A 26,800-nucleotide genomic window follows, 5' to 3' on the forward strand; every position below is an offset into this window, starting at 1 on the left:
ATAAGAGCAGTTAAGTGGGCATTAAAAGAGAACACTGATATGAAACGTAAGCGGCGGGAATTTTTTTTAAAGTCTGGAATTCTGTTTAAAACATAACTATTTTTGATATCAGAGCAATTTCTATTTACAGTTAAGAGGTGTTGCTATGGGCGCTAATTTTATGCCCAGCGTTGCTAAATTGTACATGGCTAAATGGGAGGAGGAAGATATTCTGTACAGCATGGACCTGAGGGTGGTGTTGTATAGACGCTTCTTTGATGACTTATTGTTGATATGGAAAGAGATCACTGAAAATTTAGACATTCTACTACAATCCATGGATAACAATGATCAAAATATCAGTTTGACATGGGAGATTAGTAAGGATAATGTACACTTTTTGGATTTGGGGATCTTTAACACACCTTGAGGTATAGAAACAAAAACATACTTTAAGGAAACAGCAATGACAGCGATTCATATATCCCCACCAACAGTTGCCACCATAGACCCTGGATAAATAATATATTTTTGATTATACACTATGCAGGTGGTCTTCCTTGTGAGTAGGTTAGATGTGTATAGAACCATAATGACTAAATCAAGGTACTCAAGTTACTATAACACAACAGTTAAGGGGATATATAGGGATATCAGCATCTTTGAGGCACATTGCCCCACTTGTGTAAGGATATGATGATATCCCTCTAATTTGATGATATCCCTTTAATTTTACTTTTATAATTATGTGTAGGTTACTGTTACTAACTATCGGTATATGGTTGATCCAGACTTTATAGATTTTATTTTTAGCTTTTATTTTAATATATACTTTTATGTAGTTAATTTTGGTCCCAGTATATACTTATATGGGAAATTATTTGTGAATTCCAGTGTGTTAGTAGTACATATTTCTTTGGCAAATACTATGTATTGAACCATATGCAACATTTAGAATTTTAGTAAATTAGTAAATATTTTGTTTTTCAAGATGTATTTGTTTAGTAAAAGGTGATTATATATCTGGGAGGAGGTAATAGGTTTGCTCCACAGCATCGTCCTAAGATCGAGTATCAATGTAGGAATGCGGCTTATATCCGTCTGGTACACATATTACATTGGTGGGACCACAGCAAGATGGGGTAGGAGTCAGATCCATGTTGCTGTGAGATGGTCCGTATAGTATCCAGTTGTGGATATCCGTATAGCTAGTGGATTAGATTAAGCCTATGGACAATAGAATGTCCTCAGGCTACAAGAAAATGGCCAACAGCCGATTACAATGACACTCGCTGGGGAGGGGACAGGATGGTGCAGGAGGCAGCTGGTAATATATGGTCAGGACATCACAGTTTGTATGCACTTTAGCACTTTATTTTTCACTTTTTTTCACCTTTATTTATTCAGGATTTATTGTAATGAACCTGATTTTAACAATTTTATTTTATTAGTTTGATGTGTGAGATCTTGAATGGTTTTATATATCCCAAGGATATATCACTAATTTTTATCATTTTTCAGCTATGTTATGAACTTGATTTTGCACAGTTGAGTATCATATAGCACTATTGACACTTTATTCATTCTTTATTACTGATGTGATAGCGGAACAACAAGTAGATAGCGCGGCACATGTTTCTTTATTTTTTAAACTTAATAAATATAATGTTCTTTAGCAAGAAACATACATTTCATAATTACATAGTTAGGTTGAAAAAAGACACAAGTTCTTTAACCTGTAAAAAGGAAAAAGAAAAAAAAATATCCCATATACACAATCCCATACCCATAGTTGATCCAGAGGAAGGCAAAAAACCCCAGCAAAGCATGAAGTAATTTGCTCCCGCAGGGGGAAAAATTCCTTCCTGATCCCCCAAGAGGCAATCAGATATTCCCTGGATCAGCTTTACCTATAAATGTTAGTATCTAGTTATATTATGTACATTCATGTACCAAAATTGATGTAGCGCAACTTAAAAAACTATAATAACATCAAAAAATATTGTGCAAAAAATAGTCCAATTAATATCCAAACACATCAAAGGGAAAAAGGATATCAGCTTGAATCCACTCCAATCACCACTGTGACATATAATGTCACAGTCTCATGCAGTGTAATGCCTCATACAGGTGGATAAAAATCAGAAAGAAACCTCATTGATTTTTTATTTTAAAAACCATAATATAATTCCACTCACATGTAATGGTACCTGCCACCATTGTGGGCTGATTTCTCCTACAAAAAAATCACCTGCTACACACACTGGGTGCCTGGATGATAAGGCACCATTACATGTGAGTGAAATTTTATTATGGTTTTTAAAATAAACTTTAGTAAAAATATTGCGCAATGAGGATTCTTTCTGATTTTTATCTACCCATATGAGGCATTACACTACATGAGACGCCAGCAATGGACCTCCACAGGGGTATCCCAACATGCTTGAACAACCATACTAGAGATAGTTGGTCAACTCCTAGGGGTACATCTATGTGGGGCACCCAGTCTAAGCACATTGGAACACAGATGTACCATTACTGAGCACGAGCACTTTATATCACTTTATATTGGGACTGTTTCACATATATGTGTATATATCTGCCAAGACCGCGGTGGACTGTTTTTTACTTATTTATCATTGCCTTATGGCAATTTTTTTACTGCAGCTGGTTCAACATTGTGCCTTTTTAATATTATTTCTTTTGGCGCTTAGTTTTTTTAATAATTGACAGACACGGACACATTGGACATTTTTGACACTATTTTGGGACCATTATCATTTATACAGCGATCGATGCTATAAAAAATTTATTGATTACTGTGTAAATGACACTGGCCGTGAAGGGGTTAACCACTAGGGGAGAGTGAAGGGTTTAAGTGTGTCCTAGGGAGTGATTCTAACTGTTAGGGGGCTGGGCTTTAACACACAGGGCAGTGATCACTGCTCTTGATGACAGAGAGCTGTGATCTCTGTCCTGTCACTAGGCAGAACGGAGAAATGCTTTGTCTACAAAAGCCTCTCCTGTTCTTCCTCTCCGTGACACAATCGCGGGCACCCGGGAGACATCGAGTCTGCGTGACCCGCGGTCACGGAGACCGTGGGGCATGCCCCTTGCTGGTCGGCAAGTGGTTAATAATTATGCTACTAAAATATGTATGGTGTAAATTGTCTCCAACATTTCAGGAACAGATCCTGTTTCTTTTTGCCAGAGGCTGCCATTTTGCTGAACCACCCCCAAAAAAATTGGGGATTTGAATTTCAGTTGGGTAGTCTTTGTGAAGTAATCTAGTCACATACCATTGTGTGTGTCATGATCAGGGGTCAGGCTTGAAGACTAGTTGCTATAGCAGATGACGCAGGCTCACCTGAGGTGCGGAGTCTAAGTACTAACCAGTGTTCACAAGGGCTCCTGATGATGGAGAGGGATTTTGCTGCATGCTAGTACCAGATCGCGGTCCTCAGAATCGCCCCACCAGGAGGTGAGGAAGCCAGGATACAGTAGCAGATAAGCAGGTAAGGATCAAACAGGAGCATAGTCAAGGAATAAGCCAAGGGTCGATAACAACTAGCTGCATTTGCGATCAGGCAGAAGCATAGTCGAGGAACAAGCCAAGGGTCGATAATGAGTGGTAGCAAAATTTGGATGGCAGCAGGGAAGATGAGAGCGAGATACTGGCTAAAAAGAGCACAATAATCTGGCAAACAGGAAGTGCAGAGATATGGCTTAAATCAGGAAGTTCATAGGAGGAGCAAAGAGTTGAAGGTTCAGCAGAAGTTAAGGCAATAGGCAGGGTTGTCCAATGGATCAGACAGGATGCTGTCCAGCATCTTAGGTAGCTCAGCGAGAAGAGTCACTACCAGACACAGCAGAGGTCCCAGGTTCAGGTCCAGGCCCTGACAATGTAGATCGAAAGCACTGTGTTATTGACTGTTGTATGTCATGTCAGTTGTCAATCTATGAATCAAGGACTTCCACGTGTCTAAACATGTCTTATTTAAAGAAGTCTAGCCCAGTCTAGGTATAAAGGCAGATAGTTAACTAGATGTGAAAAGTATGCAGGCTGGATTGGAATAGCTTATGAGGATGGCTAGAGAATCTCCCCAACTTTTTTTGAGAGAATATTTTAATAGTAGAGGTATTATAGGATTTCACCTTCAGAAAGAGAGGTGGATTATTAGATAAGGAATGAGCTGCCCTACATGTGACAAATGCACCAAAAGAAGTTACGGAACCTTTTTGGGCATGGAACATTGTTCCAGAAATGCCAAGAGTGAATGTGGCCTAATGTCCCGTAACACGGTCGAATATTCTAATAGAAAATGTTCGATGGGAGCTTGTTGTCGGAAATTCAGATCTTGTGTAGGCTCCATGGGACATTTTCCATCAGAATTTCCATCACATAAAATTTGAGATCTGGATCTCAAATTTTCAGACAATAAAATCCATTCTCTTAAATTCCGATCGTTTGTGCACAATTCCGACGCACAAATTTCCACGCGTGCTCGTAATCAAGCAGAAGAGCCGCACTGGCTATTGAACTTCATTTTTCTCGGCTATTTGTAACGTCACCGCATTCTTGACGTTCGGAATTTCCAACAAGATTTGTGTGACCGTGTGTGTGCAAGACAAGTTTGAACCAACATCCGTCGGAAAAAAAACATGGATTTTGTTGTCGGAATGTACGATCATGTGTACAGGGCACAAGAGTAGGGAAACCCATACATTCTGGGAAGTCTGGAATATTGCTCATTGGAGGAAAGATAGAAGCATGGCTGTTTAACATACAGCAGGTACGACTTGTATGCCATGTAAGCCAGGTAGTATATAGGAGGGGGTTCATGGTAACCCCTGGAGGCAAAAGCTCCTTGTGCATGTGGAGAGCATATAATAAATAACGTGACTTAGCTTGTTGTGGTTGAGATGTGTGTGTATAGATAAAGCATCTCACTTTCATTGCTAGAGATGAGAACATTTGTACAAACATGAATGGTACATTACAAATAAAAACTGCTACAATCAGATCAAATAGATACCAATCAAACTACATTTTCTGCACACATATTGCAAAGGTTCTCATTCTGTATTTTGTGATGCTTTCCAAATAAAATAGAAGTGCTTTCTTATATAGATGTCTCCTATGGGACTTCTATTAAAGTTTGTAGATTATGGGAACTCCAAACTTCTCATCTTGCCGAATCCACATCAATAAACAATTCTGTGATTGCTTTGGCTGTGCCTCTCATTTGTTTGATTATCTGTATCCTGGCAACTGTCAGATCTAATGGAAATTTCTAAACAGGCAGCTCACGGCAGCATTCCATTATAGATATCTACACCGCTGCAAGCAGAGACCTTTTTAATCTAACAATGTACTGTGGTCTAAGACAATAATATCTGCCACTTAAACATCTACCTTCTATTTTCTCCTTTAGTTTTTCTTATGATTTCTCTGTGTTTGCAAATTTTTCATGTCACTGTTTATCTGTAGAGACTTCTAATTGATTTGTAACACAATGAATTTAAATAAGCTTTTAAAACTAAACAGTTTACGGACTGTATATAGCATTTTGCTTTTCCATATTCTGGGCCTCGTAGTAAAATACTTTAGGAGGGACCAGCAGACAAACTGCTACTGTACAAAGACCTGTTAAAGTGGTAATGAGTAGCAACATAAATGACTTGCTGGGGACCAAGCTGTCATTTTGTAGACCAACCAAGCAAAAGATGACAGGGAGGCAGCTCCATCAAAAGGTAGGTTCATGAAAAATTTGTGGTAGAGAGACAAACCTAGTAGGTGCTTCTATAAACCAAAATAAATATTTGGCTGCACTCCAGTTTCAAGCATGAGCAAATTTAATCCATAAGGTGCGCAAATGTATTTCTCTGATAGGAGTCCACCCTACCAAAAGAAGCAGACAGCAGGACTTTAGGAGGTGTGTCTTCTGCTCCTATAAAGTGTTTGAGGATATAGTGATCTCTACTGAGCTCCTAGCAGAATTTTTCTTTTAGTTTATAATAAATGTTTTTATATATTATCATTTAAACTGATGTTTTATATCTGTTTTTAACCACTTTAGGCCCCATAGACCAGAGAAATTTTTGAATTGCTGCTATAGGCCTGTTTATTCAGCAGTAACTTTTAATACTTAAAGTGATTGTAAAGTTTTGTTTTTTTTCCTATAAAAATAATAAACTTGTTATACTTTCCTGCTCTGTTGTAGTGGATTTGCACAGAGCAGCCCAGATCCTCCTCTTCTCTGGTCCCTCTTCTGTGATCCTGGCCCCTCCCTCCTGTTGAGCAGCTTGCTATGGGGGCAACCAAGCTGAGTCACAGCTTCCTGTGTCCATTCAGACACGGAGCCTGACTCGGCCCTGCCCCTCTCTCCCCTGATTGGCTAGCCGACTTTGATTGACAGCAGTGGGAGCCAGTGGCACCTCTGCTGTGTCTCAGCCAATCAGTAAGGAGAATCTCAGACGGCAGAGACACTCGTGGATATCGCTGGACAGAGAGGGACCTCAGGTAAGTGTTAGGGGGGCTGAGGGGGGCTGCTGCACACAGAAGGCTTTTTATCTTAATGTATAGCATGCATTAAAATTAAAAACCTTCTGCCTTTACAACCACTTTAAGATAACAACGTAATACATATGTTTTGTTTTTTTCTTTTGGAGATTTTATCTTGCAAAAGTTTTATTTTTTTATGTAGTCCAATACATGTAACTAAACAAAAAAAATGCACCCTTTTCTAATTTGATCAGTGTAAGTAAAAAAAAAATACTGTTGCTAAAAAGTGTGTTTTTCTTTCATTTATATTATTTAAAATGATACTAAAATTATGATTCTGGCACAAGGCATTACAAAGGTATTTATAAATAACATTTTTTAAAAATTTTAATTTTGTATTTGAACAAAACAATTTATTGTAGTTAGAAAAATAGAAAAAAAGAATCAGCAGGAAGCTAAGGGGAGAAAGAGTTAATTGTGATTGATTATAGTAAATTAAGGGTACATGGGAACAGATTTTATTTAAAGAAAAAAAAAAACTAAAGTAAAAAAGGTACTCTGTATCTGTTTTTACACATCAGCTCCAGAGAATCGCCAGCAAATCTAAGGGGGGAGCAGGTGTAAAGCAGCCCATGATGATTCAAATTGTCTTTCCTTCCATCACAGGTCAGTGTTGATGGGGGAATGCCTCCCACAGCACTATTGTGTTTTGCCAGATTTTATTGTATTTTTACTATTGACCAAAATAAAATAACAAATACAAAACCTCCATGTATTCCCATTGAAATCACCTTAATTACGACATTAGCATTGCATTAAAGAAACTTTATGGAATATAACACAATTGTCTTATTAGTACTATGATCTAGATGAAAGGACTTCAGCTGCATAGTAATATTACAACCATGTGTACCTGTTTATCAATGTATACATGTATCTTAATTTTTCTGTGTTATCTTTTGTAAAGATTTTTTATATGTTAAAATAACAGGAGTATCTGCGAAGTGTCCTTTTGTGTTTTTTTATACATTTTTTTTAATAAAGACTAAAACTTACCGATTTATCACAGAACTAATTGTGTGCTTATATTGTTCTTTTTTGTAAACAGGTGATCCTGGAAGTGTTGTTTCTGCCATTTGCTACACAATACCAAAATCTGCTAAGGGGAGTAGTCTTTATGCTCTTCAATCAGGCTCAGACTTTAAATCTAGAGCGATGACCACTGAAAATCGTGTCGTTTTTGGGCCTGGAGTCACAATGTCGACCTGTGACATCAAAGTGATTGATGACAGTGAATATGAAGAAGAGGAAGAATTTGAGATAGCCCTTGCTGATACGTCTGAAAATGCCAGAATTGGCAATATTGCTACAGCCAGAGTTGTTATCGAAGGACCAAATGATGCTTCAACAGTTTCATTAGGAAATCTCACCTTTACTGTTAGTGAAGACATAGGTATAAATATGCTTTTCTACACTAAAATTGTTTGGTTTCTCTTAATAAATATCTATGTTAGCTGTGAATTCCAATGCTGACTACCTTAAAAAAATAATTGGACAGTTTAAATCTATACATACTAGTAAACCCTCTTTGCATGTTTTTTTTATAGGCTAATATGACAAGATAGCTTTACAATATTCTAGAAGGTTCTGGAATGTCCTTAGTGTGAGAAGTAAATCTTCCTGTATTCTTTTTAATTCTTTCTTGCTGTGAATGCCAACTTCATGGTGTGATGGATGTGCCTGAGATGAGGCCTAGTGAATGGCAGAGTATAGCTGGGTGAAGTACCCTATAAAGACTGCTGTAAGGGGTTCTACTGCATTACAGTGTGTACCAGTGTATTCCCCCACGCATTAGTAACTGCACAAGGGAAAACCATGCATTGTCATGGATTATGCTGTTGAACAATTTTGAGCAACTGCATGTCACAATTATAACTGAGCTACCTTCTGGTTGTGTCATTTCATATGTTTCACTCTCTCTTTTTTGTATGTAATACTTTACAGAGTTCTGCTAATGGCCAAAAATGTACTCTCCTTCTACAGGCTCTATTGAGATACCTGTGCTCCGAAGTGGACCTGACCTTTCAGTGCCAACATCCGTATGGTGTGCCACTCGCCCTTCAGATCCACCCTCTGCTACTCCAGGCATTGATTATATCCCTAGCTCAAAGAAAATTGAATTTAGATCCGGTAAAACAATAGAGGTACGTAAAAACAGTATATTTCAAGACTGATATATTCATCAGACGCAATAGTAGACACGTTATAAATAAAAAACATACAATAGCAAATATTTACACAGACAGACGTTATATACATGTATCTGTCACTGCTATGTAGGGTCCTCAAAGACCTTTCAAAGCCACCACTACAACAAGCAAATTGAAATTTCAATGGCTGCCACTATCATTCTTCTCAGGGTTCTTTTACAGTCTATCTTCTACACTAAATTCAAGCCTGGGGGAGACGTTACAGTTGGATGAGGAAGTGGAGTCAGATTCTGTAGGAACATTTAAATTGAATCCAGTTCCAACCCAAAGGCCCTCTAAACATATCTGATTTCAAGTTATTTTATACAATAAGGGGATTCACAAACTTTTTTAGATATACAGTATGTTTAAAAGTTTCAGAACATTTCATATTAAAGTGGATGTAAACCCTCACATATACCCAGTAAAGTGAACAGCATCAGATGATACACAGAGATCTGTTGTCTTCAACCGTATATGTTCTTTAGAAAGTGCAGCTCATGTTACAGATTTTCTCTTCCTGTTCAGCACTGGGAGTGAAGTCTGGGCATACAGTAAAGACAGCTGATTGGAGGAAAGGCACATACCCCCTACACATAGGCAGAGACTTGCAGAGCTGTTTCGTGAATAGTTCAGCTGTCTGCTAATCTATTTATAGCATCCTCCCATGACACACATTTCAGGCTGGTTTTATCACAGTTGATGGAGAACTTGTTTACATCCACTTTTACATCCACTTTAAGGTTGCCTGTGTCCCATTGGAATGTTCCTTCACTTGTCCCGAAACCACAAGATGAATTCAAAAGAAAACTTCTGTGAGGAGCAATCCCCTTTCGGGCGGTTGTCAGCAGAACAGGTTTCCCCATTGGAAGATTTCTTCTCTTAGAACAAGGCAAACAGAAAGTGTGAATCTTCCCATCAGGGAACTAGAAATCTGACGGACGTTATATTATCCAAAGCTAAAAACAAAAAAATTTAACTTTTTAGCTAGAGATACAATTTGAATGAACTTAGTTTAGTAGAGATTATAGTTTAACCGCTTCCCGCCCGCCGTACGCCAGCTTTGAATGGGGATATCTGAATGATGCCTGTAGCTACAGGCATCATTCAGATATCGTCAGATATCGTCTTTTAGAGCCGGCAATTCTGTGCACCATAAGAACGATCATAGCGGCTCAGGTGCTTCTACCAACTCACCGATACGATCGATGAGTCGGACACAGGATCTGCCAGCCCCGGATGTTCATCATAGAGATTTCCGGCGGACCAGATGTTTGCCAGGGTCTCTATGATCGTCGGAGGCTGGGTGCGCCCGGCCTCTGCATTCAAACAAATGGCACCGATTCAGCTGGGAAGACAGGATTTTTTTTTTTTTTTTTTTAATTTTAGGCTTTCCAGCCTAGAGGTGAGATGTGGGGTCTTATTGACCCCATATCTCACTGTAAAGAGGACCTGTCATGCCATATTCCTATTACAAGGGATGTTTACATTCCTTGTAATAGAAATAAAAGTGATCAAAAAATTTTGGGGGGGAAAAAAGTGTCAAGCTAAAATAAATAAAGTAAAATTAACAATAAAAAAAATTTTTAAGCACCCCTGTCAAGGTGAGCTCGCACGCAGAAGCGAACGCATATGTAAGTCCCGCCCACATGAAAACGATGTTCAAACCACACATGTGAGGTATCGATGCGAACGTTAGAGCGAGAGCAACAATTTTGGTCCTAGACCTCCTCTGTAACTCAAAACATGTAACCAGTACAAAATTTTAAAGCGTTGCCTATGGGGATTTTTAAGTAGCGAAGTTTGGCGCCATTCCACGAGCGTGTGCAATTTTGAAGCTTGACATCTTAGGTATCTATTTACTCGGCATAACTTAATCTTTCACATTATGCAAACACATTGGGCTAACTTTACTGTTTTGTTTTTTTTAAAGCACAAAACTGTTTTTTTTTTTTTAAAAAAAAAAACGCATTCGAAAAATTGCTGCACAAATACCGTGCGAGATAAAAAGTTGTAATGACTGCCATTGTATTCTCTAGGGTCTTTGATAAAAAAACATATATAATGTTTGGGGGTTCTATGTAAATTTCTAGCAAAAAAAATGATGATTTTTACATGTAGGAGAGAAATGTCAGAATTGGCCTGATAGGGAAGTGGTTAAGAAAGCCACCAACTGTTGTTTTTGACTACCATAAACTAGATAAGCTGGTTGCACTAGAGTTACAGAAATGTGAAATATTTCATTTTTTTTTATAGGTGAGAGCACTTTTAAATACATATCTACATGTTGTACTAATATTATTCTTGGGGGTGCTGTGAACTTAATAAATTATACAAAATTTTGTGCATATACAAATAAAGTGCAAGGTGCTTAACTAATTAGTAATTAATGATTAGTTAATAATCCAGTGTTGAAATAACAGTGATTTTAAATATTTAATCAAAAACAAAAGTCCATAAATATTTTGTGATGCAACATCAATCTTTACACCATCACCAATGGCAAAACTTCATGAGAAAACACCCGGTGGATGTGAGTGAAATTCCTACTCACCAGACCACCATGACCTCTTTAACTAAAAAGAAGGTCAGATGGGGCTTTTTTTAAATGTGGATTTGTGGTCTTGCTGGTATATCAGAGGAGATGTGGCTGGAATCTTGCTAATACTCCACCGCAGTAACAATTAGAAAAAAATGAAAAAACAGGACCATAGCGTGATACAGTTTAATTTAAAAAATCGTTTTAAAAACATGAGCCAAATGGCCCCTTACATTAGTATGAGCATTTCCTCGTCACTGGAGGTATAAAGCATCTGTCACCAGGTAAATGGAAGGAATAGCCGCCCCACTCATGCTGTATTAATCAGCGTGCATTCCACCGCCGTGGTGAGACAGAAGGCGGAAGTGGCCGGAAGTAACGTGACCGGGATGCGCCTCGAAGTACGTTTCGTCAACACAACGTCATCAGGAAGCGCACTGATGATGTATTTTAATTTAGTATAATTTATTAAGTTCACAGCGCCCCCTATTATTATACACTCCAAATCAGACAAGGCTAGCACTATTGCACTTTGAGGGGAGCAGCTTATATATATTTTTAATTTTCTAGAACTAGCTCATTTAGCTATTTCATAGTGCGAGGTTCTTCTATTTTTCACTAATATTATTCTTGCCTTACTAGTTCATCCTAAGTTTAATGGTCCTTTAGGTATGGTTAGTCTAACTTTTCTAATAGATTAAAAGCTACCTTACTTTTAAAGAATAAGGCCCCTTTAATGAAAAAATCCATTACACTATGTGTGCGTTCTTGTAAACTTCTAATTTTATGAGAACATTTAAAAAAGACCCAGGAGACATGCCTAGCTTTTCTCTATGACAGCTTTAATTAAAGTGTCCCCAATGCTTCTTATGATTCCAATTAAAATGCTCTAAAGGTGGTTAGGAAAGCACTGCAGTTTTTGTATAGAATTTACATTTTATTTTAAAGTTATTTCATGTGGTAAAGTTATTTTGAATTGTTATGTATACAGTCAAATGTGGTTGTTTATTTTTAAACCTGTTCAATAAGTGAGTACTGGGAATAATGTAATAAATAGAATATATGTGACTTTACTTATTTCTGTATTACAGCACTGCACTCTGACAATCCTTGATGACACACAGCACCCAGTTATTGAAGGACTGGAAACGTTTATTGTGTTTTTAAGTTCTGCACAAGGGGCTGAACTTATCAAACCATTTGAAGCCACCATTACCATAAATGATACAGTTCAGGATGGTAATATGTTTTGTTGTATATATTACTCCTTTTATCTCTCTCTGGATATTCTGCAACTATTTACAGAGCACATAGATTCATTTAGATCACAAACTATCACAAACACAGGGCAGTTTTGAATAGAAACCTATCACCGTATGAGTAGTTCTTTGAACTGAGGGAGGAAACGTGGATAGAAAATACAAACTCCAAGCATATGGTACCACTGGTAGAAACTGCAAGTCCACAGTTCTAGCCATACAGGCACTGTCAAAGGAATACCCCTGAGGTTGTTTGGGAAGATGTAAAAGAGAAGTAACATTATCTGGGAAAGCAGACAAGAGAATAAGTATTAAACAAAATGCTAGCTAGCTTTACAGCTAGTTGAGTTTGTTGGGTTCTTTCCACTGTCTCCTCTTACCATGAAGATCCTAGTTAGCTGTATGCCATCAGTGAAAACATGGGGATATTTTGTTGTCTTTATATCCTACCCAAAAGGATAAAGTTATGTACCAAACGAGTGTCCATACTGTTAAAGTAGATGTATGCCCAACCACTAAGGTCTCATATAAGCTTCATGTTATTTTTAAAAGTACATTTCACTCTTTTTAAATCTGCATCTTTCATTAAAATAATGGTGATCCTATCATTGCAGGTTCCCGTTAATGGGGTGACAACAGTCTCCCAGCTGTGCACCTGCATTTTCATGCTGTCATATGTTCCTCTGATGGAGACAAGCTGCCATGCTGACATACATTGCCCAGACATAGTCCAATGTTGTCACTATTAGGAAGCTGGTTCAGGGGAATAATGTGCACCTGATGCTTGAACAAGTGCATGTAGACAGGAAGTGAATAAAGAGGCTTCAAGTGATAAACAGAACTGAGATCAGGAAGAAGATGAAAAGAGGTGAAAACAGAATTTGTTATACAGTATAAAAAAAGCCAACATGGCATCAACAAACATGGCAAATGTTTATGAAAAACAGTGCACAGAACAAATTTAAAGCAAAACTTCATCCAAAAAGGGAAGTTCTTGTTTTAATGTTCCCTCCCTCCTCTTTAAAAATTGACATTTTTTTGGGGGGGGGTTATCTGTTTTTGACAGGTACCCGCTCCTAATTCAGAAGACCGGCCCCCCTCCTTACCCTGCAGCTTTCTGGGACACATCACAGGTCCCAGAAGACTGCGGGGCCATTCACAAAGCTCAGCATGACTTGCACATGCGCAGTAGGAATCCGCATGGGTTCACTTCAGGTTTAATTAACATGCACCTGGACCCGAAGCCGATTGAAGAATCAGCTCAGGTGAGGATAGAGCTGAATCTCTGGACAGATAAATGTCATTATATTAAAAGTCAGCAGCCACAGTATTTGTAGCTGCTGACTTTTAATTCTTTGGGGGAAACTGAAGCTCCTCTTTAAGCAAACTTTGCAGTTTATGCAAAGTGCGCCTATTCAATGAGCACTCCCTCCCCAATCTTAATCTTAACCAATCTTAATCCGCTGCATTAAACTGTGCGTGTTTGGGGAAAATGTTAGTTAAATTATTCCCCATTATTCTCTAACAAGAGCCCAGGGAATAAGTATCTAAAAGTTTGCAAGTTAACAATTTAAATATTATTTAGCTACAGTTTACATCTATTTAAATGATACTGTTAGTATTTATTGGCATTTGTATTCATTCTGCAATGGCGAACAGATAATTTAATATATTTAGGCATTCAAAGTAATAAGCATCCCTAATAGGTAAAGTTACTGCATTTATTAAAGAACTTGTGTTTTTTATATGGATGTACTCCACACACAACTGCTTGGTATCTTTTAGAAGAAAGTTAGAACACGTACTTTCCAAAATAAAGCCCTTTACCCATGTTATGGTGTAGAAAGTGTTTAATTTTAACTGATACCTAATGTTTTGCATTGTAAATTGATTTTATCTCCACTTTTTGGGAAATTTGATGTTATTTGTTGTTTGGTTGTTATGAACAATTCTTTTGCTAATTTTTGGTTTCCTTATAGTCCCCAGTATGCAGTTCAGTAAGGATGTATTGACAGTGAAGGAAAAGGATGGATTGGTTCATGTTCCCATTATACGTAGCGGGGATCTGAGTTATGAATCCTCAGTGCGTTGTTACACACAGTCTCAGTCTGCACAAGTGATGGATGACTTTGAAGAGAGAAGAAATTCAGATGATTCCCGTATTACATTTCTTAAAGGAGAAAAAGTAAGTATATAAATGACTGCCAGATAAGTAAGCCATACTTGTTTGTATGCCACACCATACCATAGCCCAATTCATGTAACTGTTTTGGGATAATTTATTAAGGCAAACAGCATTGTGAAAAGTAAAGGACCCTATAGCATCCAATCAGAATTCATCTGTTCTTGATCTGACTACAGAAAACTAAATTGTTCTTTGCACTCAAGTATTAGGTGTGCTTTTGTTGAGGTTAACAACTCCATTGTTGGCGTAGTCACAGCAAGTTTTCTTACAAGCAGATGAAATGACCATAATGCTTGCCATGGTCTATAGTTACATGCATTTTTTTTCATGACACAATGCAAGAAGGGTACACCAGCCTAGTGTATTACCAGTGGCACCATTTATTAACTGGAATATTTTTTAATGTGGCAGCTGCACCTTTGAGACAGCATATAACCTGTGGGGCAGACATATATAGTTTCTTGATCTAGCATTACAAATGGTTCAAATTAAACAAAAGAATACAAATAAAACATATATGTGTGTGTTATAACATATAATACACTTGTCAGTCCTAACTCATTACATACTGTAATATATAAATCAATATTGCGTGAGCAGACATTCAGCTCTTAGGAATAGGGACCACCCTCGAAATGTAGTGTCTGCTATACATTTATTTTGGATGTCAACTCATTGATGTTTGTGAGTATATTTGTCTATTTTTTTTAATAAATGGTGCCATTGGTGTTGTGCTAGGCTGGTGCACCCTTCTTGCTTTGTGTCAAGCAGTGTTTTGGAAGGGCGTAGTGGGTATTTGGTGACCTGTGGAACATCTAAGCCAATAAGAGCACCAGTAGTGGAGAGCATCCATTATCATTCAAATCCACTACAGCACAGAAGTTTCTTGTATGTTTTGACTTGCATTTTTTTAATAGAAACATCTGTTGACATGTTAGTAAAATATGATTAATATCTTATAGTTTTTTAATAGCAGTAACTTAGCAACATTATAAATGGAAAAATAAATAGTATTTTCTGTACAGACAGAATCCACATCCTGTAATGACTTGTAGGAGTCAGCTATGCCCCCCATTGTTTCAGGGGCCCCTTGCGCTTGCACACAATGTATGACTGACGTATCTTTGTAAACAGGTGAAAAACTGCACAGTTTTTATCAATGATGACTCCGTATTTGAACCAGAGGAACAGTTCAAAATATATTTAGGCAATCCACTTGGCAGTCATTGGAGTGGAGCCAGGGTTGGGAAGATTGATATGGCCACCATTACTATCTCTAATGATGAAGATGGTAAGTGCTGTATAGAAATATAATCTATTACTAACATATGTGTTTAAATCAAGTCATATGCAATAAATAACTTTATTCCTAGTTAGATACCGCTTAGCTTATCATTAAACTGTTGTAGTGGGCCCACAGAAGACATTCAGACAACTCCTGTTGAAATAACACAGATCAAAACATGATATAGCAAGGCTAATCTCATTTGTTTTTCATATATCTACTACACAATGAGCTTTGTCAGTATGCTTTTTAGTAATATTATGAAAGTACTAAACTGTGTTAAAAATCGTAGTTTATATTTTTTGGCACATTTTCTGTAGACGTGTTTAATGTTTAGTAAATGATCACTCAATCTGCTTATACATTATTTATCATGAACCTCTTTTTAAAATCCATAGCACCAACTATTGAATTTGAAGAGTCTACTTATCAGATCCGAGAGCCTCGGGAGCCAGATGGAGTGGCTACTTTGAACATCAAAGTAATCAGAAAAGGAGACCAGAATAGGACATCCAAAGTTCGCTGCAGCACTCGAGATGGATCTGCTCAGTCAGGCATTGATTACTATCCAAAAAGCCGAGTTCTTAAATTCAGTCCTGGTGAGTTTTTTTTGCCAAGAACTTAGGGCAACCAGTGACAGTAAACTTGTTAATTAAAGTTTAAATACTTCTGTGGTTCTGGATTTTGGTCAAATAGACATCTGCAGGAATGTGGGGGCCTTCAGGGTCAGAGGGAAAGGTTGAAAGTAGTGGACAAATTTAATTCTGTCTAGAAAAGTTCATGTGCCCCACAATAAACCCAGCACTAATATTTGAACTGTGTAAATCTTCAGTTACTGATCATGCAAAGAGCTGTCATTAGGAATCATGGGGCTGCACTGTTCTCTTGCACTCTGCTGGTTTGACGCTGCACTGGGGCCACCACCCCAGCACAACTTTTGTTAACCACAAAACATGGAACATTTACTGACAGAGCAATGGCAACTTGAAATATGACAGAAAATTTATCAGACACTAAGACTGGGTTCACACCATTGTGAATTGGATGCAGGTTGTCCGCATCCAATTCATAATAGCAGGAGATTTTTACCGGCTCTCTATGCACAGGAGCCCTTTGCTTCTTTTGGTCTATTTCAGGTCTGAATTCAGACAAAAATCTGGCTAAAATCGGACCTGAAATGGTGAACGGGTACGAACAGGACCCCTGCTGGGGGCCGCATCGGTATTAGGTGTGAACCCAGCTTAAAACAAAAATAGTCTGCGACCAGGCTCAGACATCTGTCCCTAACCACAGCTATTCGCTAAGTGACCGCTGTCCGCCCACTATTAGTTTAAATGGGCTGAGAGGTCACTGCTGAATGCATGACCCAGTCATTCCAGCAGCAAGAATCTGTTGATTCTTGCCGCAGAAATCCAGTGGGCACAGCTACCTATCTGTGTGAAAGAGGCCTACATATTTAAACAGTATAAACATTTTTAACATTGTAACAAATACCCTTAAAGTGTTTGTAAAGGCTAATTTTTTTAAAAATAACAAACATGCCTATATTTACATGCACTGTGCAATGGTTTTGCACAGAGCGGCCCCGATCCTCCTTTTCTGGGGCCCTCCAGCGGTGCTCCTGGCTTCTCCTCTTCATCAAGTGCCCCCACTGACACAGACTGCAGGACTCGGTCCCGCCCCCCGGCTCTTGTGTCACTGGATTTGATTGACAGCCGCGTGAGTCAACGGCTCCTGCTGCTATCAATCTGTTCAATGAAGACCCGAGACAGCAGCTGGAGCTGTTCTGCTTGGAATGATCAGACTTAGGTAACAAAAAGGGGGGCTCTGGGGGGCAGCTGCACCACAGAAGGTTTTTCACCTTAATGTATAGAATGCGTTAAGGTGAAAAACCCTGAGGGTTTACAACTCCTTTAACAAGTAATCTTAACAAATAAAAAAAAGTCAAAACAGTATGACAAAATGTAAGCATGACTAAGGCTGGCCATACAAGGTTAATTTTTTTTTCTTTCAGCCAGTGAACAGATTCCTCTATCTACACAAATGAGGTGGATGGAAGATTCCCCCCTTCTGGGACATTGTATTCTGACAGTAGCTACAGTTGATCGGCTGCAGCTGCTGATCGTCCGAATATATTCTGACATGTCGCTTTGTCAGAAGCCTGATGATCAACTTCTGTTGATCATCTGGGAGGCCACACATCATAGCCAAAACAGAAAGTGAGAGTAAAGTTGGATACATATTATACAATTTTTGTTGTTCAATTTCCTTAAGATTTATCCTCAACTATGTGCAAGGGCCTGCCTGATTGTATACAATTTGAAAAATTTGTGTTTAGGTTTGACCTCATATTATATGGTTTTGGTAACTCTAAAGAAAAGTTGTACAAGAAAATTTTATAAAAATTGCATAGTGTGTAGCCAACTTAAATTCCTCCAAAGAGAGGAAACCCCTGGATACATAGTTACTCAGGTTGAAAAAAGACACAAGTCCTTCTAGTTCAACCAAAAAAAAATACAATCCCATATACACAATCCTAAACCCCAGCAAAGCATGATCCAATTTGCTATAGCAGGGGAAAAAATTCCTTCCTGGTCCCCCGAGAGGCAATCTGATTTTCCCTTGATCAACTTTACTTATAAATGTCAGTACCCAGTTTTATTATGTACTTTTAGGAAAGAATCCAGGACATTTTTAAAGTAATCAACTGAGCTTGCCAGAACCACCTCTGGAGGGAGTCTATTCCACATTTTCACAGCTCTTACTGCGAAGAAACCTTTCCGTATTTGGGGATTAAATCTTTTTTCCTCTAGACGTAAAGACGTAAAGAGTGCCCCTTGTCCTTTGTGATGACCTTAAAGTGAAAAACTCAACACCATCATATCATATCCCCCTCTGGTTGTCACAAGAGTAATCAGAACTAATGTCTCTATTGGAAGATTCCCAGTCATCCCTGTTCTGGTGATAACCCAAAATGTGGAATTTTATTTCAGTTTCACTCATGGTGAAACCTGTAGCATGCTGCGGCAAATAGCAGGCATGGTCTGATTCCCACCCAAGAGTGGGAATGCCTTAAATTAGGATGATGAAACAGAACCTGTGCCTATTCACTGTGTAAACTGCAAGTGTACCATAAAATGACTGTGCCACAAGTGACAATGTCAGTGACACATAGAATATAAATCTAAGGACAAAGGATAATTTTTCAGAAGGTAAACTCTTTCATCACATATGTTTTTCTGCATTAAAAAGCGATCATTTTATCTAAGCCTGTCTTAAAGACGAATTTCATTAAAATCAGCAGTTGTTGGGACATTTAACATTTTGGTCAGAACTAGAACTATATAACATACAGAGCGCAGTTGTCAGGAGGATTAAGTAAGATACAACACAGAGTGTATACTGCTGCAACAGCCAAGATAAAAGAGGAAGGTGAAAATTAGTCCTCCCCTTCACATGAAGAGCGTCCTTTTACATCAGAGTCCTCCACTTTACATCAGGAGCTCAATATACATCAGATTCCTTCCCCTTCAATTCAGGAGCTCCCCTATTTATCATAGTCCCCCACTTCACACCAGGAGCCATGTCCTCTCAACTAACATTAATGCATAACCTTAGAAATGTTCTTTTGGCTGAAATAGGCACAGATTTCCACAGACACACTCCAGAATCTTGAGAAAAGTCTCCCCAGAAGAGTGGAAGCTGTTGTAGCAAAGGATTTGAAATGGGATGTCCAACATGCTCATCTAGGTGTGATGGACAGGCGTCCTCAAACATACGATCATGTAGTTTACATTTTAATTACTTATTTATTTAAAATCCTATATTGATTGAAACATGTTTTGCTGAATGTATTATTATAACTGATCCTTGATCGGTGCTTTTGTACAGCTATGCATGGGTATATTGAATTAAAAGTTGAACAAAAGGAAACATTTTGTTTTAAAACTATGAAGGTGTATTCATTAACCAGTTTATGGTTTACCTGTCACTATTTGCAGGTGTTGACCACATCTTTTTTAAGGTTGAGATTCTGTCAAATGAGGACAGGGAATGGCATGAGTCCTTTTCAGTGGTTCTCGGTCCAGATGACCCAGTTGAGGCTGTTCTTGGTGATATCACAACTGCAACAGTAACAATTCTGGATCAGGAGGCAGCAGGAAGTCTCATATTACCTTCACCACCTATAGTAAGTACTGTTATAGTTAGCTGAAGTTGAAATATATGTCAGTTTAGCTATCTTCTCGGGTAATCCTGTAACACCCACCATAAGAGCTCAAAGTCATTATATATTGTTTCCCTAAAAAAAATATAATATTATTAGGTTTTATAATTAATATCAGACATAAATGCTTAGTATGTGTAATTTTATATATAAATGGTTATATTTTGTGATAATAATGTGATTGTGCTAGCATCCCAGATAGCAAGGATAACTTGCCACAAATTTGTGGCAGTGTTGAATTGTAAGTCTGTTAACTTGCTGCATATTTTTACTGGCACGTTGTACACTTGCAGAGCTCTTGAAGCACAGGTTCTAGTTGACACTTCTCCAATTTGTAGAAAATTTGTAGAAAATGTGTGTGGCAAGTCTCCAGCAAGAGCAAAGTTGCAGTGGCAAGAGCTCTGCAAGTCACAGTGACCCCCCCCCCCCCCCCGTGGTGGGAAGAATTGCACAACATAACTGAACCAGAAGTTGCAACAGACTTGCAGAATGTTTGCAAAGAAAGTTGATCTGGAGTCATGCAATGCGGACTTGCTGCAATTGTGTAACAAACTTGTGAAGCCTAGCAAGTCCAGAAATAGCTTAGCGAGTAATTTTCAAACTTGCAACATAATTGCTTGCTATCTGGGATCTGCTTCTGTTGCCAATGTGTGAGGTTTTATAGATATTCTAAAGCATAATCTATTCACATTTAACAGATAGGGTTTAAAGCTGAACTTCAAGCCTAATGACACACACACCCCAAACAGATTGGCTCAGAATGCTGACCAGTACTCTTCCAGTCTGAATGCTGATACAAGAGTTTACTTGAGATTGATATTAAGATGCAGTCAGATGCCTACACTATTGCAATCTAAGAATAAACATAATGTTTTTTATTAGCTGAAAAAAATAGGATTTTTGTACTCACCATAAAAGCTTTTTCTTGGTTATACTGCTGCCTACAGGAGGATTGCACCCTGAGAAACAAAAAAAGCTGTAGGCCAGCCCAGGATAACCCCTTTTACAGTATGACCCATGATAAATGCTTAAGTGTCCTCGCTCAGGCTTTCAAGGTCTGATGAGTTGGATACTGCTGACTGGTGAGGGTGCAGGCTGAGGGGATTTTGGTCCAGATCCAAAGCACACTGCAAAAAATAGGAAGAGATACATGTTGGCCTGGATGGGTCAAGCTGAGGCTTTTACCTGCTAACCACTGGGGCCAGGTGAGGTGTGTGGCAGCGGGGCTATTGCTTTCTATTTTTGCACCCTCTTACTGTATGTTTCAGGTTTTTAACGAAGCAGTATAAGTATCATCATAAACACACAAGTGTCCCCAAATGGACTGCAAGACATTTTCTTTGTCTATTGATAAAATATACAAATGAATGAACAAGATCATAGTTTAAATCTTACAAAGAATATAACAGAATATGTAAAAAGGAAATCAAGGACACAAAAATTTCACAATGAACGACAGATTGCAAAAGATAAAGGACAAACCCCAAAAAATTCTTCAAATATATTAATAGTAAAAAGGTCAGGTCTGAGCATGTTGGCCCTTTAAAAAATAATGTAAAGTGGGTGACTGGGGACAAAGAGAAGGCAAATTTATTAAATACCTTCTTCAGCTCTGTGTATACAAAGGAGCATGGGGGAGCTCATGTCCCGTTTTTTTATTAACGCCCAACGTGGGCAAAGACGATGCAATACAAGCACAAAGTCATCACAATAAACAACATTATGGAGAGAAGGAATAGCAGGTTTCATATGTACATTTGATCATACAGTTTCCTTACAGATATTGCTTCTTAGTTAGGTTGATGTGAAATGATGAAGTATACATTAATATGAACATTACATATGTATATTTATCTGTCCACGGGATAAGGTAGGGAGCCCTAGGATCCTTTCATCCTCTTACACATTTCACATTTGCTTTCCCATTCCCTCCTCCTCTTTCCATCTCCAACCTCCAGCTGGTGTACTATTTGTGTGCCTGCATTAACAACCAAAAGACAGGAAAGTAAGAAGGGGGAAAGACACAGGTGGGGTAGAATATTAGGACAAGCTGGGACCCTGGTTGATTCACGACGGCTCAGAGGTTCGAATGTAATAGGGATGGTTTTAACACAGCCCCGAATGATCCACAATGGCTCAAAAGTGATATGGTCCAGAAATATTTAGACAAAATAAAGGTAGATAAAGCAACTGGACCAGATGGAATACACCCACGGATCTTAAAAAAATTGAGCTCTGTCATTTAAAAGCCATTGTTTCTAATTTTTAGGGACTCTTTAATGACTGCCATAGTACCACTGGATTGATGTAAGGCAAATATGGTGCCTATATTTAAAAGGGAATCAAAGTCTTTAACAAGTAACTATGGACCTGTTAGTATAACTTTTATAGTTGGGAAGATACTGGGGAGTTTAAGACCAGATTGATGAGTTCTTGCTGAAAAAAAAGTATTTTAAACAACAGACAGCATGGATTCATGAAAGACAGAAGTTGTCAGACAAATCTGATTTCTTTTATGAGGAGGTAAGTAAAACCTTGGACAGAGGGGTGGCTGTGAACGTGGTATACTTGGATTTTGCAAAAGCGTTTTGACACAGTTCCCCACACATGGCTAATGTGTAAGGTAAAGTCTACAAGCTTGGAAGGATTTGTTTGTACACGGGTTGAAAACTGGCTAAAAGACCAAATTCGGAAAGCAGTGATTAATGATTCACACTCTGAATGGTCTAAGGTTATCACAGGTGTACCCCAAGGGTCAGTGTTGGGACCCTTACTTTTTCATTTATTTATGAATGATATAGGGTCTGGGATTAAAAGTAAAATTTCAGTGTTTGCAGATGACACCAAGCTATGCAATGGAATAACGCCTTTACAGGATGTCTCCAACTTACAAGCCGACCTCAATGCACTATTTAATCAGGCGACTGTGGCAAATGAGGTTTAATGTTGACAAATGTAAAGCTATGCACTTGGGGACTAAGAATTTGCATGGATGTATAACTGTTCTGGAATTATTATTCAAAAGTATTTTCTCTCTCCCTACTCCACACTCCACTATTTAATGTCAATCTTTTTTAAAGCGATATTAAACCCAAACCTAAAAATGTAATATATTGCAGCTTACCAATACCGGTCTGTTACTTTTATTGCTCATCTTAAGAGACGCAAAACTTTATCAAATGAGCCTACTAAATTACTTGTCAGAAAGTTAATTAAATTAAAGGCTGTGATTTTAACACAATGTGGTCAGTGGGGTCCTACAAGCCTGATCACCCTATGTAGGTTCTATGTTATGGCTGATGTGTTTGCCTTATTTAGTTAACTAGTAAAAGTGAATTGGGGGTAAGAACAACTGGTTGAGTGTTTTTTCTGTACGGAACCAGATTTTTATAGAAAAGTCAACTATTTCTTTTTTTAAATCAGATTTTTTTTATTGGTTTTTAAAACATAGGAAGAGAAAAGACTCTTCCTTAAAACAAAAACATATATCAAATTACATTGCCAAGGACATATTATTATCCAAATGTACAGTCAATCGGCTTACGTTTCCTGCATTATTATGGTATATATAATCTTACAATCAACGTATGAAGACAAATCTTTACATATCCATACCAATTTCAGCCTTATCTCGTATTTTCTATGATTAGTAAATGTGTCCTTTTAGTACTTTGTACCCCTACCCTGCTCCCGGCCCTTGAAAGGACAATCGGTCGGTGTAGAGGTACCTCTCCCCCCTAAACAGTGGGGGGGGGGTGATTCCAGCGTTCTTTCTTTAACTAATATATAACTAAAACCATATAACTCGTCACTGCAGAGTAAGACAGCTTCTCATCAAAATTATTATGTCAGTTTGATCCACATTCTGAGTCTCTATAACATCATATCATCCTGTATCCATCCAGTGTAGACAACCTCCCTCCTCAAACAAGGGGGGTAGGCGTCTGCGTCCTGCCACCGAGTATTTTATTTTGGACCAATTGGAAGGGGGCTAGACCAGGTACCTCCAACCATGGATCCCATATACGTTCAAACTTTGCTGGGCTACCCCTGTGTTGGTATGTCAGCTTTTCCCTCAATAGAGTTTAATATATGGTGTTCACCCATTCTGCGTGTGTCGGCGGTGTCACCGAAAGCCATTTCTTAGCTATAAGTTTTCTAGCAATAAACAATATTCTTGTAATGGCTATATATGTGTGCGGTGTATATAGCTCCTTGTCCAACCATCCCAACAGACACAGCTTGGGGTCAACCACAAATGTAAGATTCCATATTTTATTTATAGAGCTGATTATTTCAGACCAGTATCTTTGCAATTTTGGGCACTTCCAGAGCATGTGTATAAGGGTGCCATTATCTATCTTACAACGGGGGCAAAAAGGGTCATCTCTTCTGTTCCATTTATATAGTTTATAGGGGGTACGGTAAGTTCGGTGTATAATGAATAATTGTGTGAGTTTTTGGGAAGAGGAAAGAGATACCTTGGGTACAGTCTCCATTATGGCAGACCATTCCTCATCTGTGATATGACCTATATCCTCCCCCCAACTCGTCCTGCATTTTAATGACATAGTCTTGGATATCTGCATTATTAGTGATTCATATATAGATGATATCTGCCCTTTCCTAGACATTGAAGTTACCAACTGTGTGAGCACCGTTGGTCTAGTCAATTCCCATTTGGATAGTGTAGCTTGTGCTGAGATGGCGTGCCTAAGTTGTAAATATTGAAAAAACACAACATTTGGTATGCCATATTCTTCCCTTAGGGATTGAAAGTCCCGCAAAAGTCCTCCTTGGTATAACTGCTGAATATACCCCACCCCGCTCCTAGACCACACAGAGAAACCCTTCAATTTACACAATTCGGGAAAATTGCTATTGTTCCATATATGAGACCATTCAGAGTACCCTTCATAGTGAAAATGTTGTTTGGCCTTATTCCATATCTTATCTATAAGCACCGAAAAGTCAACTATTTCAGTGGTGAGCATCACTGTAGAGCTGTAACAACATTTTTGAGTATTCTGATATATGAAGTGAAACATGCTCCAATTGACATCATTCAGCCGTGAGCGCATTGGAGGACATTTTTCAAGCAAATTATCTCAAAAATTAATTGCAAATCAAGCTAGATCTCGTTCAGTAAAGTCTCTGTGACAGGTTTACAGACCTGTGCATCTCTGTTCCTGGACTGCCAAGTGCAACAGTTTTAAAAGTTCAAAGACAGATTTGCTACTGAAAATGAGACAGATTTTAACTCCAGACACATAATTAAGAAGTAGTTAGGAGCAGGTTTCACTTAGTTGCAGTGCTACTTTAGAGAAGCCAAATAAGGAATTTATGACTGTAACCAAGGCTGTAACTTTGCAGTATCATATGCACATGCTTTATGATTGCACTGATGTCCTTAAAGCGGAGTTCCACCCAAAAGTGGAACTTCCGCTTTAAGTACTTCTTACCCCCTGACATGCCTCGTCTGGCATGTCATTTTTTTGGGGGGGCGGAAAGGTACCTAGTTTTGACAGGTACCCAGCCCCCCACTTCCACTCGGGCTACCTAGGCGACTTTTCCTCTCACCCTAGGCAGCCCCTCCCTCCCTGCAATCTTCTGGGACACTTCCCAGAAGATTGCACGGCCATTCAGGATACGCAGTGCAACTTGCACATGCGCAGTGCACACCTGGCTGTGAAGCCGCAAGCTGTCACAGCCAGTGTCCACAGTAGTAATGCCGGCGCCGCATACAGGCGGGGGAGAGAAGCGAGGCTTCGGGACCCGTGAACGTGTGTTTATTAAAAGTCAGCAGCTACACTTTTAATAAACACAGAACTGGGTGGAACTTGCTTTAATATTTTGTATCCCTGGGATGTCTTTTCCCCTCTGTTATGCCCTGTACACATGGTCGGATTTTCCAATGGAAAATGTGTGATAGGACCTTGTTGTCGGAAATTCCGACCGTGTGTGGGCTCCATCATACATTTTCCATCTAAATTTCCGACACACAAAGTTTGAGAGCTTGCTATAAAATTTTCCGACAACAAAATCCATTGTCGGAAATTCCGATCGTGTGTACACAAATCCAACGCACAAAGTGCCATGTATGCTCAGAATAAATTAAGAGATGAAAGCTATTGGCTACTGCCCCATTTATAGTCCCGACGTACGTGTTTTACGTCACTGCGTTCAGAACGATCGGATTTTCCCTTAACTTTGTGTGACCATGTGTATGCAAGACAAGTTTGAGACAACATCCGTCGGAAGAAATACATGGATTTTGCTGTTGGAATGTCCGATCAATGTCCGACCGTGTGTACAGGGCATTACCTTTGTAAATTTGAAAGTACTTTTCAAATAAAGTTATATATATAAAAAAAAAAATTGTTTGCCTTGTGACAGAATTGATAAATGTCCCTATTGTGTTTATGGTTGCCAAATCGTTGAGCTAATCTAGATATGATCTGATCTAGATCTGACTTATTGTTTTTTGGGACCCTTTTCTGTTCCCCAAAAAGCAGTTTAACATGGTGCCTCCCTCCCAGCATCCCCTCTTTTTTTACATTTCACACTATAAGCA

General features: G+C 38.6%; 1 protein-coding gene across 1 annotated transcript in view; it reads left to right on the forward strand.

The window, feature by feature from the left end:
- Positions 1–26,800, forward strand: part of FRAS1 (Fraser extracellular matrix complex subunit 1) — an 830,295-nt gene that overhangs the window by 748,000 nt on the left and 55,495 nt on the right. The window contains exons 56-62 of the mRNA XM_073597432.1: positions 7,593–7,937; positions 8,528–8,688; positions 12,364–12,511; positions 14,511–14,716; positions 15,851–16,007; positions 16,400–16,600; positions 20,003–20,190. Of these exons, the coding sequence (XP_073453533.1) occupies positions 7,593–7,937; positions 8,528–8,688; positions 12,364–12,511; positions 14,511–14,716; positions 15,851–16,007; positions 16,400–16,600; positions 20,003–20,190 (1,406 nt within the window). The remainder of the gene's footprint in view (positions 1–7,592; positions 7,938–8,527; positions 8,689–12,363; positions 12,512–14,510; positions 14,717–15,850; positions 16,008–16,399; positions 16,601–20,002; positions 20,191–26,800) is intronic.

This window comes from Aquarana catesbeiana, linkage group LG01, assembly GCF_042186555.1.
Source record: "Aquarana catesbeiana isolate 2022-GZ linkage group LG01, ASM4218655v1, whole genome shotgun sequence".
NCBI lineage: Eukaryota > Metazoa > Chordata > Amphibia > Anura > Ranidae > Aquarana > Aquarana catesbeiana.